The sequence below is a fragment of the Jaculus jaculus genome, chromosome 3, assembly GCF_020740685.1.
Source record: "Jaculus jaculus isolate mJacJac1 chromosome 3, mJacJac1.mat.Y.cur, whole genome shotgun sequence".
NCBI lineage: Eukaryota > Metazoa > Chordata > Mammalia > Rodentia > Dipodidae > Jaculus > Jaculus jaculus.
In genome coordinates this window covers 166,060,034-166,077,597 of record NC_059104.1, presented here as the reverse complement: position 1 = coordinate 166,077,597, position 17,564 = coordinate 166,060,034, and the positions used below count along the sequence as shown (strand labels likewise).

At 44.9% G+C, this 17,564-nt stretch overlaps 1 protein-coding gene across 1 annotated transcript in view; it reads left to right on the top strand.

Moving 5' to 3' along the window:
- The first annotated feature begins 207 nt into the window (after positions 1-207).
- The window catches only part of Acer3 (alkaline ceramidase 3), a 112,490-nt gene continuing 95,133 nt past the window's right edge, over positions 208-17,564 (top strand). The window contains exon 1 of the mRNA XM_045145641.1: positions 208-331. Within this exon, the coding sequence (XP_045001576.1) occupies positions 229-331 (103 nt within the window). The 5' untranslated portion in view covers positions 208-228. The remainder of the gene's footprint in view (positions 332-17,564) is intronic.

The following is a 17,564-nucleotide window of genomic DNA, read 5'->3' as shown; positions in this document are numbered from 1 at the left end:
ATGGACCCAGGCGCCTCCGCGCCCTTGAAGATGCCAGGGGGCAGCGAGCTGGGGCGGGGGGGCGTGGCCTCCGCTGGACACGCCCCCGTGACGCGCAGGCCCCGCCCCTCTGGGGAAGAGGGAAGCCCCGCCCCTCGCCGGAGCGCGCGCAGGGCTGGAGTCGGCCCCGGAGCGGCGGCGGCGGCGGCTTCGCGGGGCGCGGGTGGAACGCTGGGCTGCGGCGGCGCGATGGCTCCGGCGGCCGATCGCGAGGGTTACTGGGGTCCCACGACGTCCACGCTGGACTGGTGCGAAGAGAACTACGCCGTGACCCGGTACATCGCCGAGTTCTGTGAGTGTGGCCTGGGGCGGGCGGGCGGGCGGGCGGGCGGGCGAGCGGCCGAGGGCAGGGAGGAGGCTCCGGGCGAACCCGGCGGCGAGCGCGCGGGCGGCAGGCCGGAGCCCACCGGGCTGTGGGGCACCGGAGACGCGCGGGAGACGAGGAGCGGGGCTGGGCATGGGGATTCCGACGTGAAGTCCGCGAAGAGGTGGTGCAGGGACCGGAGAGGGCCCCGGGGAACTGCTGCCGCCACCTTCACCGCGCAGCCACGCGGGCACGGGCGGGCATGGGGACACTTCCTAGCTTCGTCCTCCACCGCGCTGTGACAGCTCTTGGGGGCCTTCCTCGTTGCCCCCTCGCTCACCTCCAGGGAGCAGTCCTACCGTTTCTGATACTCGGTATCAGAGATCACCAGCTGACCCCCCCTCACCCCCCCCCAGTACCCCTGTTCAGCTATCATCTTGCGCCAGAAGTAGAGGACGGAGCCCCTCATCTCTGCCTCCCCGCTCGTGCCAGGCACGAGGGACCAAGCTGCTGCTGCGATCTGCGCCCGTGTCACGCTTGCTAGGGGTTAATGGTCACCTGAGGACACGACTCACAAACTTCCAACGACTTCCCGCTGAATGCACCTTCTGAGGACCTAGGGGTTCCCGTGCAGCTGGTGCCAATAAACGCTGCTGGCCAGGTTGGCTTGTGTTTCTCTGGATCTCTGCCTCTGTGACTGTCTCCAGTACCCCCAACCACCCCACTCCCGTCTCCCTTTCTTGCATCTTTTGTAGATAATTATTCCTAACAGGCTAGGAGAAATCTGCCACTTTTTCTACTGTTCAGTCAAGTTTTGAGAGCACAGTGTTTGAACTATTCTTTGCTTCTGGCTAGATACAGAGACTATTCTCTGGCTCTTACTTCATTATTATTACTATTATTATTATTATTATTATTATTGAAAATTGGTGGTTTTTTTTGTTTTGTTTTTTTAGGGGGGGGCGGTTCAAGGTAGGGTCTCGCTCCTGGAACTCTGTAGTCTCAGGCTGGCCTCAAACTCACAGTGATCCTCCTACCTCTGCCTCTCTAGTGCTGGAATTAAAGGCGTGCGCCACCACGCCCCAGCTCCTTCTTTGAAGTAGACTTGTTTTCTTAGGACACAAGAACTTTCCACTGTTGAGCCCTTCTTCAAGACCTGTGTATTTGAGTTGGCTTTGTAGAAAAAGGCAAGAATTTCATGCCAGATGTTCCTATAGAACTCTCTTTGCATTTTTCAGGGTTTTAGTACCATCCTCTCGAGACCATGATTTAGGCTGAGAATCAGATTGGTTTTTTGTTTTGTTTTGTTTTTTGTTTTTCGAGGTATGGTCTCAGTCTGGCTCAGGCTGACCTGGAATTAACTATGTAGTCTCAAACGTATGGAGTCCTCCTAACTCTGCCTCCCGAGTGCTGGGATTAAAAGCGTGCACCACCACGCCCGGCTGGATTGTTTTTTTTTTTTTTTCTTCCTGAATTACTTTTTAAAATTCATAATTTTTATATAATAATGGAGAAAAATGGGCAAAGGGATCATTTATAGTGCAACCACTTGGCAGCCCAAACACTGGTAAAGGTAGCCCTTTACCAACTTATTGTTAGTTAGATCGCTTTGGCAATACTATCAGAGGATCATGACCATGAGGAAGACTTAAAAATCATGCTTTTAGAGCTAAAAATGTATGACTTTTTTCTCCCTGTTAGGGATCTTCAAATACTGGATGGGCTATCACATAGGGTAGGTAACTCTCTAAATTTCTCTAGAATATGGAATTAAGCACAGTGGTTGAAAGAAACTTATCTGGAAGTGGGGATATTTAACACAAGGAAACTTTCTGAATAGTAATGTTGTCATTGAACCTGTTGGTTTGAGAGTAATGTATAAGAGTTTTCTGTCATTGAAAGGTTAAAATAGACATTGTTCACCTAACTAATGTATTTTAGAAGAAATTAATTGTTTAGTGGAGAAAAAGAACCAGCCTTATTGGTTTGGAGTTCCTTTTCAGCCTTACCAGTCCACATAGTTAATAATGACTCAGTTTAGAATCAAAGTTTTAGATTAAAATCAAGAGAAAACTGGCCGTCGAGTCATGTGGACTGTGAGAGACCATGATAATGGTGTTTTGGCAAATATTTTTAAGAAATGGGAAATAACTTTAGTTTGCAGCGTCCTCAGAAGAGGAAACTCCGAGAAGATTGCAAGCCTTTTTTTTTTTTTTTTTTTAAATGAACAAGAGACAGAAAGAGAAAGAGACTTGGTGCACCAGGGCCTCCAGCCACTGTAGTCAGACTCCAAACACTTGCACCGCCTTGTGCGCATGCGTGACCTTTCACGCTTGTACCACCTTGTGCATCTGGCTTACTTGGGATCTGGACAGTTTAACATGGGTCCTTAGGCTTCTCAGGCAAGCAAGCCCCTTAACTGCTAAGCCATCTCTCCAGCCTTTTTGTTTTTTGCAAGACAGTTTTGACATAGGAATCAGAGAGGTTGTAAGAAGAGGGTAAATAAATGAATGTGTTAGCAACCCTTTTGCACATGTACCCTGTGAGAAAATGATCTGGAGGAGGTTGAGTCAGATTGTCGTACCATAATAAGTGGTGGGTATCTATCATAACTTGGAGTAAGAGAATTTGAACCTTGAAAAATATGTTGATTAAAAAGGCATAGTGTTGTGGTACATGCCTATAATTCCAATACTTGGGAGAGGAAGCAGGAAGATCAGGAGTTTAAGGCCATGTTTACCTACATAGCAAGTTTGAAGCCAGTCTGTTTTTTTAAAAAATTTTTTGTATCCTTTCATTTATTTATTTATTTATTTATTTATTTGAAAGTGATGGACAGAGAGAAAGAGACAGAGAGAGAGAGAGAAAAAATGGGTGCGCCAGGGCCTCCGGCCACTGCAAACGAACTCCAGATGCGTGCGCCCCGCTTGTGCATCTGGCTAATGTGGGTCCTGGAGAATCGAGCCTCAAACCGGGGTCCTTAGGCTTCACAGGCAAGCGCTTAACAGCTAAGCCATCTCTCCAGCCCCCAGCCTGGTTTTTATGAGACACTGCCTCCAAAAAAAAAAAAAAAAAAAAAAAAAGGTGTGTGCTGGAGAGATGGCTCAGTGGTTAGAGGCACTTGCTGTAATGTAAGCCTGTTGGCCAGCACCCATGTAAAGCCAGCTACAAAGTGGTACACATATCTAGAATCCCAATATGCTAAGGCAACGGTACGAGGAGCCAGGGGAATCCAAAAGTTTAAGGGCCAAGTAGATTTGTTGTAGCAACAGAAACAGGGGAGCAAGGTGAAAGAAGGGTATAAGCCCTCCCAAAGAACAAACTCCCTCCTCAGACCTCCACTGGTTGTTGTGGCACATTTGTGTTCACACACATGCACGTGCACACACGCATACTCACACACACGTTATACTTGATCATCCATTCATTCATAACCACATATAAACAACATAATAAAAAGCCCAAAGAAATAAAAACTATGCTGCTTAATATATTTAAAATATGTATTCAGTGAAGGTCAGAGGACAACCTCAAGGTCTTTCTACCTTCTTTTTGAGACAAGATCTCTTGTTTTTGCCACTGTGTGTGCCAATCTGGCTGGGCCATGAGCTTCTGGGTTCCCTTGGCTCTGCCACCCATTGCTCTAGGCCTTTGGGATTGCAAGTGTGTGCCACTTCACATCAGGCTTTCTGTGAGTACTGGGAAATTAAACTTGGGTCAGCAGGTTTGTAATCAAATGCCTTTATCCACTGAGCCATTTCTCCAGCCTCCATGAACTTGAATTTCTAAAAAAAATAACTTAAGGTTGCAATAAGTGGTGTAGAAATTCAAACTAAGGTCATATTTTAAGTCAGTTATGCTGTATTGCTTCTCCATCATTGTTTTTATCACACACTTTTTGTCTGTCCCTCTGCATTCAAGGAAGGAGCACACATGAAATCCTGTGCCATCACAAAAGCCAAGTTGAATCACCATTCTCAACTTTCTACTATTCACTTCTCTTTTAGCTTTAGGGTGTATAAATTTTGGATAATACTGACTTTGAAGAATTGCAGCTATGGCAATGGTCACTTTCATTCCTGAAAAGCCATCTGTTTTTTGTTTTTGTATTTTTTGAGAGAGAAAATGGGCGTGCCAGGGCCTTTCAGATGCTGCAAACGAACTCCAGATGCATGCGCCCCCTTGCGGGCATGTGCGACATTGCATACTTGCGTCCCTGTTGCGTCTGGCTACATGGGATCTGGAGGATTCGGAGTCCTTAGGCTTCACAGGCAAGCGCCTTAACTGCTGAGCCATCTCTCCAGCCCTGAAAAGCCATCTTTTTCTTTTTTCTTTTTTCTTTTTTAATTTTTGAGAGAGAGAGAGAGGCAGAGGGAGAGATAGAGAGAATGGTCCTGCCAAGCATCTTTTAAAAAAATATATTTTATTTATTTATTTATTTATTTTAGAGAGAGAGTGAGAATGGGCACGCCAGGGCCTCCAGCCCCTGTGAAGGAACGCCACATGCATGCGCCCCCTTGTGCATCTGGCTTAGTGGGTCCTAGAGAATCAAACCGGAATTCTTTGGCTTTGCAGGCAAATGCCTTAACCGCTAAGCCACCTCTCCAGCCCCCAAGCCTGGCTTGCCATTTAGAAAATAACTGAGTGCAGTGCTTGCCTTCTTAGTAACTTATGACGTGGAATAAATATCTTTTCCTATACCTTGACAAATCTGTTTTTAAGTTTTGGTTGAGCTTTTAACTTTTTTCCCTTTTATTTATTTATTTTTCTTTCTATTTCAAAAGAACTCCAGATGCAAGTGCCACCTTGTGCGTCCGGCTTATATTGGGGAAGTGAACCTGGGTCCTTAGGCTTCAAAGCCAAATGCCTTAAGCACTAACGCCATCTCTCCGGCCCAGCTTTGACATTTTATTCGCTGTTTTTTACAAATTGTGAAACATCTTCAGGAGTTCTTTTAAGTTAGAAGTGTTTGTTTTTAATTTTTTTTTAAAATTTTTATTTATTTATTTATTTGAGAGCCACAGACAGAGAGAAAGGGGGGAGAGAGAGAGAGAGAGAGAGAGAGAGAGAGAGAATGGGTGCGCCAGGGCCTCCAGCCACTGCAAACGAACTCCAGACGCGAGCGCCCCCTTGTGCATCTGGCTAATGTGGGTCCTGGAGAATCTAGCCTTGAACAGGGGTCCTTAAGCTTCAAAGGCAAGCGTTTAACCACTAAGCCATCTCTCCAGCCCTTGTTTTTAAATTTTTTATAGCTCTGTTTACATTTGATTGCAATTTCCACTGATTAGAATTTGTTTCCTTGCTGCCCTTTCATTGTTGTGGCAAGGCTTCCTCCTCTATATTACTCACTTTTGCAAGATGTCGCCTAGAGACAAGGAAGCCACTCAGCTACGTGCCTTGCTGTCTGTACATGATCTAACAACCGATCCTCAATGACTTTGAAAGAGGTGACTTATCACTGATGGAAGTATAGTTTTTTATTATTTATGTAATCGTGGATGGATGATCTAGTAGCAAACGCTCGTTGTTCAGAGAACACACAGTAGTAACTAAAAGTTGAGCTGTGTTGTTCAGGCCTTTGGTATTATTTAACTAAACTCTGGTAAACTAAAATATGTGCGTATTGGAACCTTGCGTAGTGAAGGCTGCTTCTATGTTAATAATCCTTAGAGCGTTCCTCCTACGTAGATGATGATACCTCATTTTAAAGGAGATAAACTGGGTCTTGGAAAAGTTGCGCACCTGCCCAATGTCACATAGCTGTGCTTCCGCATGGTAGTGGTAGAAATGGTATTCAGTCTCGGGTCTGACAACTTCCTGCCAAGACACACAATTTACAGGAAGCAAAATTTCAAGTACTAGTGGTTTAAAAACTTATACCTGGTCTGGAGAGGTGGCTTAGTGGTTAAGTGCTTGCCTGCACTGTGAAGCCTAAGGATCCCGGTTTGAGGCTCGATTCTCCAGGACCCACGTTAGCCAGATGCACAAGGGGCACACGTGTCTGGAGTTCATTTGCAGTGGCTAAAAGCCCTTGCGCACCCATTCTCTCTCTCTATCTGCCTCATTCTCTCTCTGACACTCTCAGATAAATAAAAATGAACAATAAAAAACTTAAGCCGGGCGTGGTGGCGCACGCCTTTAATCCCAGCACTCGGGAGGCAGAGGTAGGAGGATCGCTGTGAGTTCAAGGCCACCCTGAGACTCCATAGTGAATTCCAGGTCAGCCTGGGCTAGAGTGAGACCCTACCTCGAAAAACCAAAAAAAAAAAAAAAAAACTTAAAAAAAAATAAATAAAAACTTATACCTAAAGGGAGGTGAAATGGAGAAGCTTTTATTATGGCCTTAGACAAAAACTTAGCCAGTTGAAGATTATTCAGGGAGCTGGATATCGTGGCTTATGCCTGTAATCCCAGTACTTGAGAGGTGAAGGCAGGTGGACCAGAAGTTCAAGGTTATCGTAGCCTATAGAATGAGTTTGAGGCCATCCTGGACTGAATAAGGCCCTGTCTTAACTCCCCCTTCCCCCAAATACACACACACACACACACACACGTTGAGCATGTAACTCCATTGGTAGAGTGCTTAGGTAGCATGTATGAATCCCTGGGGTTGATCCCCAGAACCACATAAAACTTGGGCATGGTGATGCATGCCTCTAATCCCAGCCCTCGGGAGGTGGAGTTCGAAAATTCAGAAGTTCAGGGTCACAGCTAGGGCAATGGAATGTCGCGTGTGCCAGCCCACAGAGCGCCATGACTGAAGGAAGCCTGACATGTGCTCACATAGTTCAAGGAAAGATGGAAGGAAAAGGCTATAGAAAAGGAAAGGAGAGCCGAGCATGGTGGCGCACGCCTTTAATCCCAGCACTCGGGAGGCAGAGGTAGGAGGATCGCCGTGAGTTCGAGGCCACCCTGAGACTCCATAGAGAATTCCGGGTCAGCCTGGGCTAGAGTGAAACCCTACAAAAGAAAGAAAGAAAGAAAGAAAGAAATGGAAAGGAAAGGATAGCAAAAGAAAAGAGCAAAAACCAGATACTCCTTGTGGCACATGTATGGTAGAAAAAGCTTCTCTTGACACAATTCTAAGACAAGACAAAACAGTATATATTCATTCAATGACATTTTTAAAAATAATTGATAAAAGCTAACAGAAATAATAATAGTTAACAGTTATGAGGGGTACTAGACAACATTTGTTTAATTGTGTGTGTTTTCTGGGAAGTGGACTTAGGGCTGGGCATGCTAGGCAAACACTCTGCCGCAAATAGAGCTGTCTCCAGCTTCAGTGGGCAGCCTTCTTAAGTGTATTATTGATAAGAACACTTACCATAATCCCCACAAGTCTTTTTTAAAAAAAATAGGTATTTGGGCTGGAGAGATGGCTTAGTGGTTAAATGCTTGCCTGTGAAGCCTGAGGACCCCTGAGGTTTTGAGGCTCGATTCCCAGGACCCACGTTAGCCAGATGCACAAGGGGGCGCACGTGTCTGGAGTTTGTTTGCAGTGGCTGGAGGCCCTGGCACGCCCATTCTCTCTCTGTGTCTGTTGCTCTCAAATAAATAAGTAAAAACAAACAAAATAATTTAAAAATAATAATGTATTTGCAAGTAGAGAGAGATAGAGAAGAAGCACACACACAGGGGGAGAGAGAAAGAATGAATGGGCACACCAGGGCCTCCAGCCATTGCAAACAAACTCTAGATGCATGTGCCACTGTGCATCTGGCTTTACATGGGTACTGGGAAATTAAACCCTGGTTAATAGGCTTTGAAAGCAAGTGCCTTAACTGCTGAGCCATCTCTCCAGCTCCCTACAAGTCTTTTAAGTTATTCTTTTTAGTCCTGCTTTAGAAATCTGAAAATTTAGGACAATGAAGGATTAAATAATTTTTTCAGGATTTTCTACTTTGCCAGTGGTAAAATGACAATTTAATTTATTAAGCCTGACCACAGACCATGTTCTCACTTTCTTCCCTCCCCCCTCCCCTCTCCTCCCCTCCTTTTTCTCCCTATTGCCCCTTTCTCAGCTGTTTCTCAGTCTGTGAGCAAAACTCTCCTAGGGAGTTTTAGGTAGTGTAGAAGGTCATATCAAAGTAATCAAGCTTGAAGGTGTGTTTAGTACCTGGCAAATGATAGAGCCTAAAAGGGACAGCAAGAACAGCTTACAGTAGCATGAAAGTCTTGGATGTTTTACGGTGGGGAAGATTTGATGGAAAAGGCATACACTGGAGACAGAATCATGTTGTCTCTCTGGACTTTGCTCCATTTGAGGCTGTGACTTTGGGCAAACTGCTTACTCATTCTCTGTATCAGTTTATTTTCAGTAAAATAATGATAATGATATTTGACTCTCCAAACCCCAGTAAACCCAGGGCCTCAGACATGTTGGGTGAGCACTCTGCCCCAGAACTACACTTTTAGCCCTTAATTGGATTTTTAAGTGAAAGTGAAAAATTTTAAATATTAAACAAAGTCGACGTAGATTATACCATTAACATTTTTACTGTAACTCTTTTTTTAAATTTTTTTTTAATTTATTTGAAAGTGACTGACAGAGTAAGAGAGAGAGAGAGAGGGAGAGAATGGGCGCGCCAGTGCCTCCAGCCACTGCAAACAAACTCCAGATGCGTGCGCCCCCTTGTGCATCTGGCTAACGTGGGTCCTGGAGAATCGAGCCTCGAACCTGAGTCCTTAGGCTTCATAGGCAAGCGCTTAACCGCTAAGCTATCTCTCCAGCCCTTTACCGTAACTCTTTATCACCTATCTCTTCATTTATCCATTCCTTTTCTCTGCCATGAATTGATTTATTTTTTTGATACATTTCAAAGTAGATTCCAGACACGCATGCACACATGTGCACACACACACATGCACTTTTTTCCCTAAAACCTTCAACATTTGGTTAGGCCACCTATAATTACAATACTTGGAGGTAGAGGTAGGAGGATTGCTATGAGTTCGAGGTCAGCCTGAGACTGCGTAGTGAATTTCAGGTCATCCTGGGCTAGAGTGAGAGCTCACCTCCAAAAGAAAAATTTCAGCATGCACGTCATTATCTAAGTTCAGATATATATTGCATGTGTGTGCACATGTGTGGAGGTGCATTTTGTGAGGGGGCAGACGTTGACGTTTTCCTCAGTCACTTTCCAGTTAATGTTTTGAGACAGTCTTTCACTGAACCTAGAGTTCACTGATTTGGCTAAAGTAGCCAGGCAGTATGGCCCTAAGCTCTTCCTGTCTCAGTTTTCCCAGCGTTGGGATTATAAGCATGAGCCACTAGGCCTGGCTTTTTACATGAGTATCGGGGATCTGAACACAGGTTCTTATGCTTGTGTGATTGAGCCATCTCTTTACTGATTGAGCCATCTTTTTACTGATCGAGCCATCTCCCTGGTCAATTCTATATGTGCATAAAATTGATATAAAACTTACATTCAGTATAATACATCAATACTGTTTTTTTTTATTTTACACTTTTTAAAATTTATTATTTTATTTTATTTTTTTTTAAATTTTTGTTTTGTTTATTTATTTGAGAGCGACAGAGAGAAGGAGGGAGGGGGAGAGAGAGAGAGAGAGAGAGAGAGAGAGAGAGAGAGAGAGAGGGAGAGAGAAAATGGGCACGCCAGAGCTTCCAGCCTCTGTAAATGAACTCCAGATGCATGCGCCCCCATGTGCATCTGGCTAAAGTGGGTCCTGGGGAATTGAGCCTCGAACCAGGGTCCTTAGGCTTCACAGGCAAGTGCATAACCACTAAGCCATCTCTCCAGCCCTATTTTTATTTTTATTTATTTATTTGGCAGAGAGAGAATGGAGAGAATGGGCATGCCAGGGCCTCCAACCACTGCAGACGAACTCCAGATGCATGTGTCACCTTGTGCATCTGGCTAACGTGGGTCCTTTGGCTTTGCAGGCAAGCACCTTAACCGCTAAGCCATCTCTCCAGCCCTGATACTGTTTTTGTTTTTTTTTTTTTTAATTGGCTACTTTTTGAAAAGTGCATACGCTGAATCTTTCTGAAGGTGTTGGTTGCGGATGTTCATGAGTGCACTTCTGGGCCTTGGATTCTCCTCTCCATCAGGGAAAACAACCAAACAGGATATGAGGCTTCTCCACAACAAGGAAAGCTCTTCCCGCTCCTCAGTGAGTCCCCACTGCCCCCTTTTCCTTCCTCTCTAGTGCGAGCATTGTTCAGATTTTCTTCTTCTCTCTATCATAAGGTAGACTTGCCTGTTCCGTAACTGCACATACATGGAATGAATCGTCGTATTTCCGGGTTGGGGAAGGATTCTTTTGCTCAGTTACTATGTGGTAGTTGTGGTTTGATTCAGGCGTCCCCCATAGACTTTGGTGTTCTGAATGCTAGGTTCTCAGCTGATGGAGATGTGAGAATTAATGTCTCCTGGAGATGGTGTATTGTTGGGGGTGGGCTTATGGGTGTTATAGCCATTTTCCCCTTGCCAGTGTTTGGCACACTCTCCTGTTCCTGTTGTCCACCTTATGTGGGCCAGGGGGTGATGTCCACCCTCTGTTCATGCCATCGTTTCCCCTGCCGTCATGGAGCTTCCCCTCGAGCCTGTAAACCAAATAAACCTTTTTTCTCCACAAGCATCTCTTGGTCGGGTGGTTTCTGCCAGCGATGCAAACCTGACTGCAACAGTAGTAGGTCATTGTATGACTGTGTCCTAGTTTGAGAAACCCATTTTCCTGTTGACGGGTGGCCATCTGCATTTTCACATTTTGGCAGTCAGAAATAGAACTGCTGGGAATATTCTTGAAGAAGGCTTTTTGTGGACACACACACAAATACATAAGTACACATGCATGCATACATACACACCCCCCAACTTGTGGCAATCCCGCCTCAGCCTTCTCAGTGCTGATACTGCAGGCGTATGCCTCTCTACCTGGTTAGTGGATAGGTGCTTTGTTTCTTGTAGGTAAACTCTTAGGTTTGGAATAAGTAGGACATAGAGTAGGTACATGTTTTTTTTCTGTTAGAAACTGTCAGGTCTTTCCCACTTCTACACTCACAATATTTTGTTTCTCTCTTTTTTTTTTTTTTTTTTGATAAAGGGTCTTGCTCTGTAGCTCAGGCTACCCTTGAGCTTCCTGTGTAGCCCATGCTGGCTCTCAGTTCAGGCCGTTATCCTGCCTTAGCCTCCTGAGTCCTGGCGATTACAGGTATTTGCCACCATGCATCCAGCTTACACTCACAGCGTTTGACACACATCCTTGAACATTTTTTTTTGTTGTTTGCTTTTCGAGGTAGGGTCTCACTCTAGCCCAGGCTGACCTGGAATTCACTACGTAGTCTCAGGGTGGCCTCGAACTCACAGTGATCCTCCTACCTCTGCCTCCAGAGTGCTGGGATTAAAGACATGCACCACATTCCCGGCTCCTTGTCCGTATTTTGTATCACTTGTTTTCATTAACTGTTCTGGTGACATGTCCTTGCATCCTATTGGATCTTGTTCATTCTTAGCTTCTCAGTGTGTCTCCTCCTTTCCTCTGTCCTGACGTACTCCAGTCATTGCTCTTACTGTTCTGTGAGAGAACAGTAAATTGTCTTTTAAAAAATCATAAACTGGGCTGGAGAGGTGGCTTAGCGGTTAAGCGCTTGCCTGTGAAGCCTAAGGACCCCGGTTCGAGGCTCGGTTCCCCAGGTCCCACGTTAGCCAGAGGCACAAGCGGGCGCACGCGTCTGGAGTTCGTTTGCAGAGGCTGGAAGCCCTGGTGCGCCCATTCTCTCTCTCTCCCTCTATCTGTCCTTTTCTCTGTGTCTGTCGCTCTCAAAATAGATAAATAAATAAATAAATAAATAAATAAAATTTAAAAAAAATTTTAAAAAATCATAAACTTTGGGGTGGTTATTCAGCAATAGTTAACTGAAAACAGTGTTTGAAGTTGAGTTTGGAGCAGTTTTGAGTTCTTGTGTAAACTCTGTGCCAAATTACACCATCTTTTTGCATGTGTGTTGTGGCATGTGTATGGTGTGTGCACGTGTACGTGCGGATGTGTGCGTGCACACACTACGCACCCATGCAGAGGCCGGAGGAGAACTTTGGGTGTCCCTCTCCGCTGCTCATGTGTGTGGCCTTGAGACCCAAGCCTCTTGATTTCAGGAGCTTGCTGACTTCACAAGCGCCCGTGATCTTCTGGTTTCAGCTCCCCACAGCACTGCTGTCCCCGGTGTGCATGGTCACACCCAGCTTTATATAAGGGTGCTGGGGAATAGAACTCAGGCACTCTCGGGTCCTCATATTTTATTTTATTTTTTTTAATTTTTTTTTCCTTGGTTTTTTTGAGGTAGATTCTCACTCTAGCCCAGGCTGACCTGGAATTCACTAAGGAGTCTCAGGGTGGCCTTGAACTCATGGCAATCCTCCTACCTCTGCCTCCCGAGTGCTGGGATTAAAGGCGTGCTCCACATATTTGAATAGAAGTGCTTTTGCCTACTAAGCCATCTCTGTGGCACTATATCATATCTTTAAAGTCTTAGAAATAAGAATAAAATTAGAACTTTTATAGGTGTTTTGTATCCAGATACCTCAATAATATTTACTATATACCTTCTCTTTACTCCTAATGATTTAAAAAGCCAGATTTAGGAGCCTGCCATTTCTTTGTTTTTGTTTTTATTTTTGTAACCCCCCCCCCTTTTTTTTTGGCAAGCCCTGATCATTCTCCAGTCTCTATTCCCACAGGACTGGGATCACAGATGAGTTTGGCCTAGTTGTTTCTATGGGTCATGTGGTCAAACTTGAGCAATCTCTCAGGCCACCTCAGGCCCTCATGCTTGCACAAGAAGTCCTCTTAACTGCCAAGCCATCTTTCCAGCCCTCAAGATGATACTGTTATTATTATCACTGTTACGATTTCATGTGTGTGTGTGTTTTGGAATCCAACCTGTGGCCTTATGCATGCAAGCATTCTACCAGTAAGCTTCATCTCCTGCTCTGTCTTAATGATATTTTTAAAGTTTTTTTTTTTTAATGTGCTATTTCTTTCTTTTTAAAATTTATTTTGTTTATTTTTCTTTATTTATTTGAGAGCAACAGAGAGAGAGAGTGAGGAAGAGAGAGAGGGAGAATGGGCATGCCAGGGCCTCCAGCCACTGCAAATGAACTCCAGATGAGTGCGCCCCCTTGTGCGTCTGGCTAACGTGGGTCCTGGGGAATCGAGCCTCGAACCGGGGTCCTTAGGCTTCACAGGCAAGCGCTTAACCGCTAAGCCATCTCTCCAGCCCCTTTTTAAAGTTTTTTTTAAAAATTAATTAATTTATTTATTTGAGAGCGACAGACACAGAGAGAAAGACAGATAGAGGGAGAGAGAGAGAATGGGCGCGCCAGGGCTTCCAGCCTCTGCAAACGAACTCCAGACGCGTGCGCCCCCTTGTGCATCTGGCTAATGTGGGACCTGGGGAAGCGAGCCTCGAACCGGGGTCCTTAGGCTTCACAGGCAAGCGCTTAACCACTAAGCCATCTCTCCAGCCCATTAATGATATTTTTAAAAATATGACTTCCTAATTACCCCAATTGTGGTTTTACATTTTATACCTATTCCTAGTTCTATGTCATCAGCAGAAACACTCCAGAAAAATTTAAAGGACTTTGTATTTTTGTTTAAGGCCAGCAATCAAAGGAAATAACTTTTTCATATAGTCTGAAACCAGGAAGAGGAAAAATAGGAGTGATGTGGTGCGGTCCACTAAAATTCAATGACCAGTAGAACATTGCTGTGAACTTGGTCTTTTTTGGAGGTTTAAGCCAAGGGTGCTCCACCTGCATGAAGGGAAATTTCTGCAAGAGCAGATTAGCAGTGTGGAGAGTGAGTGGGCCTTGCACTGTCCTCACTCTTGCATGCTCCGTCCTCTCTCCATATCATGCCACCCTCTCTCGTTACGATGCAGCATGAAGCACTTGCCAAATGTTCCCAGTCTTCACTTTCTCTGCCTCCAGAACAGCGGCTTCATTAAATCTTCCCAGCCTCGGTTGTTCTAATATTGCAACAAAACCATGTATTACAATAGAGAGGGGCTGGAGAGACGGCTTAGTGGTTAAGGCACTTGCCTGCAGTGCCTAACAATCTGGGTTCGATTCTCCAGTGCCCACGTAAAGCCAGATGCACAAAGTGGCGCATGCATCTAGAGTTCGTTTGCAGAGGCTAGAGACCCTGGTGCACCCATTATCCCTTCCTCCCCCCCTCTCTCCTTGAAAATAAATAATTATAATTTTTTTTTAAATTTTTCATTTATTTATTTGAGAGCAAAAGACACAGAGAGAAAGACAGATAGAGGGAGAGAGAGAGAATGGGCGCGCCAGGGCTTCCAGCCTCTGCAAGCGAACTCCAGACTCGTGCGCCCCCCCCTTGTGCATCTGGCTAACGTGGGACCTGAGGAACCGAGCCTTGAACCGGGGTCCTTAGGCTTCACAGGCAAGCGCTTAACCACTAAGCCATCTCTCCAGCCCAATTATAATATTTTTAAATTTAAAAAAAGATAGGTAGAAACACAGGCTAGGACTGAGGAAAATTTATAGTTAGGACACTCTGGCTTGAGTCTGTCTCTGATTGTGTTATCTGGGCAAACCAGGTGACAGGGGATCTGTATTCCCTCACTTGTAAAATGTGGAAAATTGATTAGGTCAATTCTTCATTTTTTTAAAAAAATTATTTATTTATTTATTTGAGAGCAACAGACAGAGAGAAAGACAGATAGAGGGAGAGAGAGAATGGGCGCGCCAGGGCTTCCAGCCTCTGCAAACGAACTCCAGACGCGTGCACCCCCTGGTGCATCTGGCTAACGTGGGACCTGGGGAACCAAGCCTCGAACCGGGGTCCTTAGGCTTCACAGGCAAGCGCTTAACTGCAAGCCATCTCTCCAGCCCTATTTTTTTTTTTTTTATTGAAGCCCTGTTGTAGTTTGAATGGAAAATGCCCCCCATACGCTCATATGTTAGATTATGTGGCTCTCAGCTAGTGGCATTGTTTGGTAAGGTGGTGGAAACTTTAGAGGGTAGAGCATTGCTGGAGGAGGTGGGGCATTTTGGGTGGGCCTTTAGGTTTATAGGCTAGCCCCACTTCCTGTTATCCTCTGCTTCCTGACTCTGTTACAGTGGGAGAAACCAGCCAGTCTGCCTTTTCCTTCACTTCCTTGCTAACTTCCCCTTGAAACTGTAAGCCAAAATAAGCCTTATCCTTCCTAAAGTTGCTTCTGGTCAGCTGTTTGTTCACCAAAACATGAAAGTAGCTAATACAAGCACCAGTATGGAAGTTGTGGTTGTCACAGCCTGTCACAAGTCAGGTTTTATTTTAAAGTTGTGAAAGCGTTGTTTTTTTTTTTTGATACATTGTTAATTATACCATTGGCTATCATAAAAATTTTAAATAACCATTGGTTGACAGGAAATTGTGTAAATAAGACATGCTTTAGCCTTAGAATAAAGTACCATCAGCCAATAAAGGGAAATTGTAAAAATGATTAGTGTTCTGGTGCAGTTACTTTTGGCTCTTTTATCTTTATAGCCCAATTTTTTTTCATATTGCTAAATAACATAATCATCAACAAGGGAAAGCTTGGAGTTATAAAATACAAAAAGTTCCCGTGTGTGCAACTATAATGATTTGAATGTCAAATTTCCTCTTTAGGCTCATGTATTTAGTTGCTTAATCCCCAATTGGTGGCACTGTTTAGGAAGTTTGTGGTTCCCTTAGGAGGTAGAACTTTCCTGGAGGAGGTGGGTTCGGGGCAGGCCTTGGGGGGTTGTTATCCAGCCCCACGTGTTGCTTTGCAACCTTCCTACTTCTTACCTGCTCATGTGAAGATGTGACCCCAGCTGCCTGTTCTTGCCATGCTTTCCAGCCACAAGGGACCCATCCCCTCAGAACTGTAAGCTGAGTCCTGGAGAGATGGCTTAGTGGTTAAGGTGCTTGCCTGCAAAGCCTAAGGACCCATGTTCGACTTTCCAGATCCCACGTAAGCCAGACGCACAAGGTGAGGCAAGCACAAGGTCGCACATGCCCACTAGGTGGCGCAAGTGTATGGAGTTTGATTGCAGTGAGGTCCTGGCGCACCAATTCTCTCTTGCTCACACACTCTCTCTGTCTCTCCCACTCTTCCTTAAAATAATATAAAAAAAGAACTGTAAGCTGAAATAAACCCTTTGCTTCCATAAGCTGCTTCTAGTTGAGTATTTTTTTTTTCCTCCAGCAATGGGAAAGTAACTGCTACAAAAACCATTTTGTGGGCTGGAGAGATGGCTTAGCGGTTAAGCGCTTGCCTGTGAAGCCTAAGAACCCCAGTTCGAGGCTCAATTCCCCAGGTCCCACATTAGCCAGATGCACAAGGGGGCGCACGCGTCTGGAGTTCGTTTGCAGTGGCTGGAAGCCCTGGCGCACCCATTCTCTCTCTCTCCCTCTATCTGTCTTTCTCTCTGTGTCTGTCGCTCTCAAATAAATAAATAATTAATTAAACCATTTTGTGACCTCTAATTCTACCACCTTTTTTTTTTTTTTTTGGTGTTTTTGACATAGAGTCTCACTCTATCTCAGGCTGACCTGGAGCTTACTTTGTAGTCCCAAGCTGTCCTCACACTCCCAGTGACCCTCCTACATCTGCCTCCCAAGTGCTGGTATTAAAGGCGTGCGCCACCACGCCCACGTGGCTTCTACCACCAACTTTCATTCTGCTCCTTTAAATGCTTGATGCTCAGAAAAAGAAAGCTTCTTTGTTGCTTGGGTATGAAAGGGGCTCAGCAAAGAGATTGTTGCTCTCAAATGTTTGAATTCTTGGAACATTTTTTATACTTGTGTCATCTACTGGATCCTTCCTGCCATACAAAAGCTCAAATTCCCAGAACTGCATGGGGTGGGGGCAGGGAGGAGAGTTGGTTCATGAAGTTTTATCATTATTTTTTTGTCTTCCTATATCATGACTAATGACATGCAAAATACTTACAGAAATCCTGCTCCCTTTTTTTAACTACTGCTCCATCAAGTAGATTTTTTTTTTTCTTTTATTTCAGTTTTGGGAATTGAACACAGGACCTCACATGAACTAGACAAGCACTTTGCCACCGACCTATTCCCCAGTGGAACTCTTAAGATAGAATTGCGTTATGGGAATTTTGCTTAAGGAGTCTCTTCTACTTCCAGTCCTGGTTGACTATGAATAGAAGATTGCTTTGGCTATATCAGACTGGGGAGTGTGTTAGTTTATTGCCAT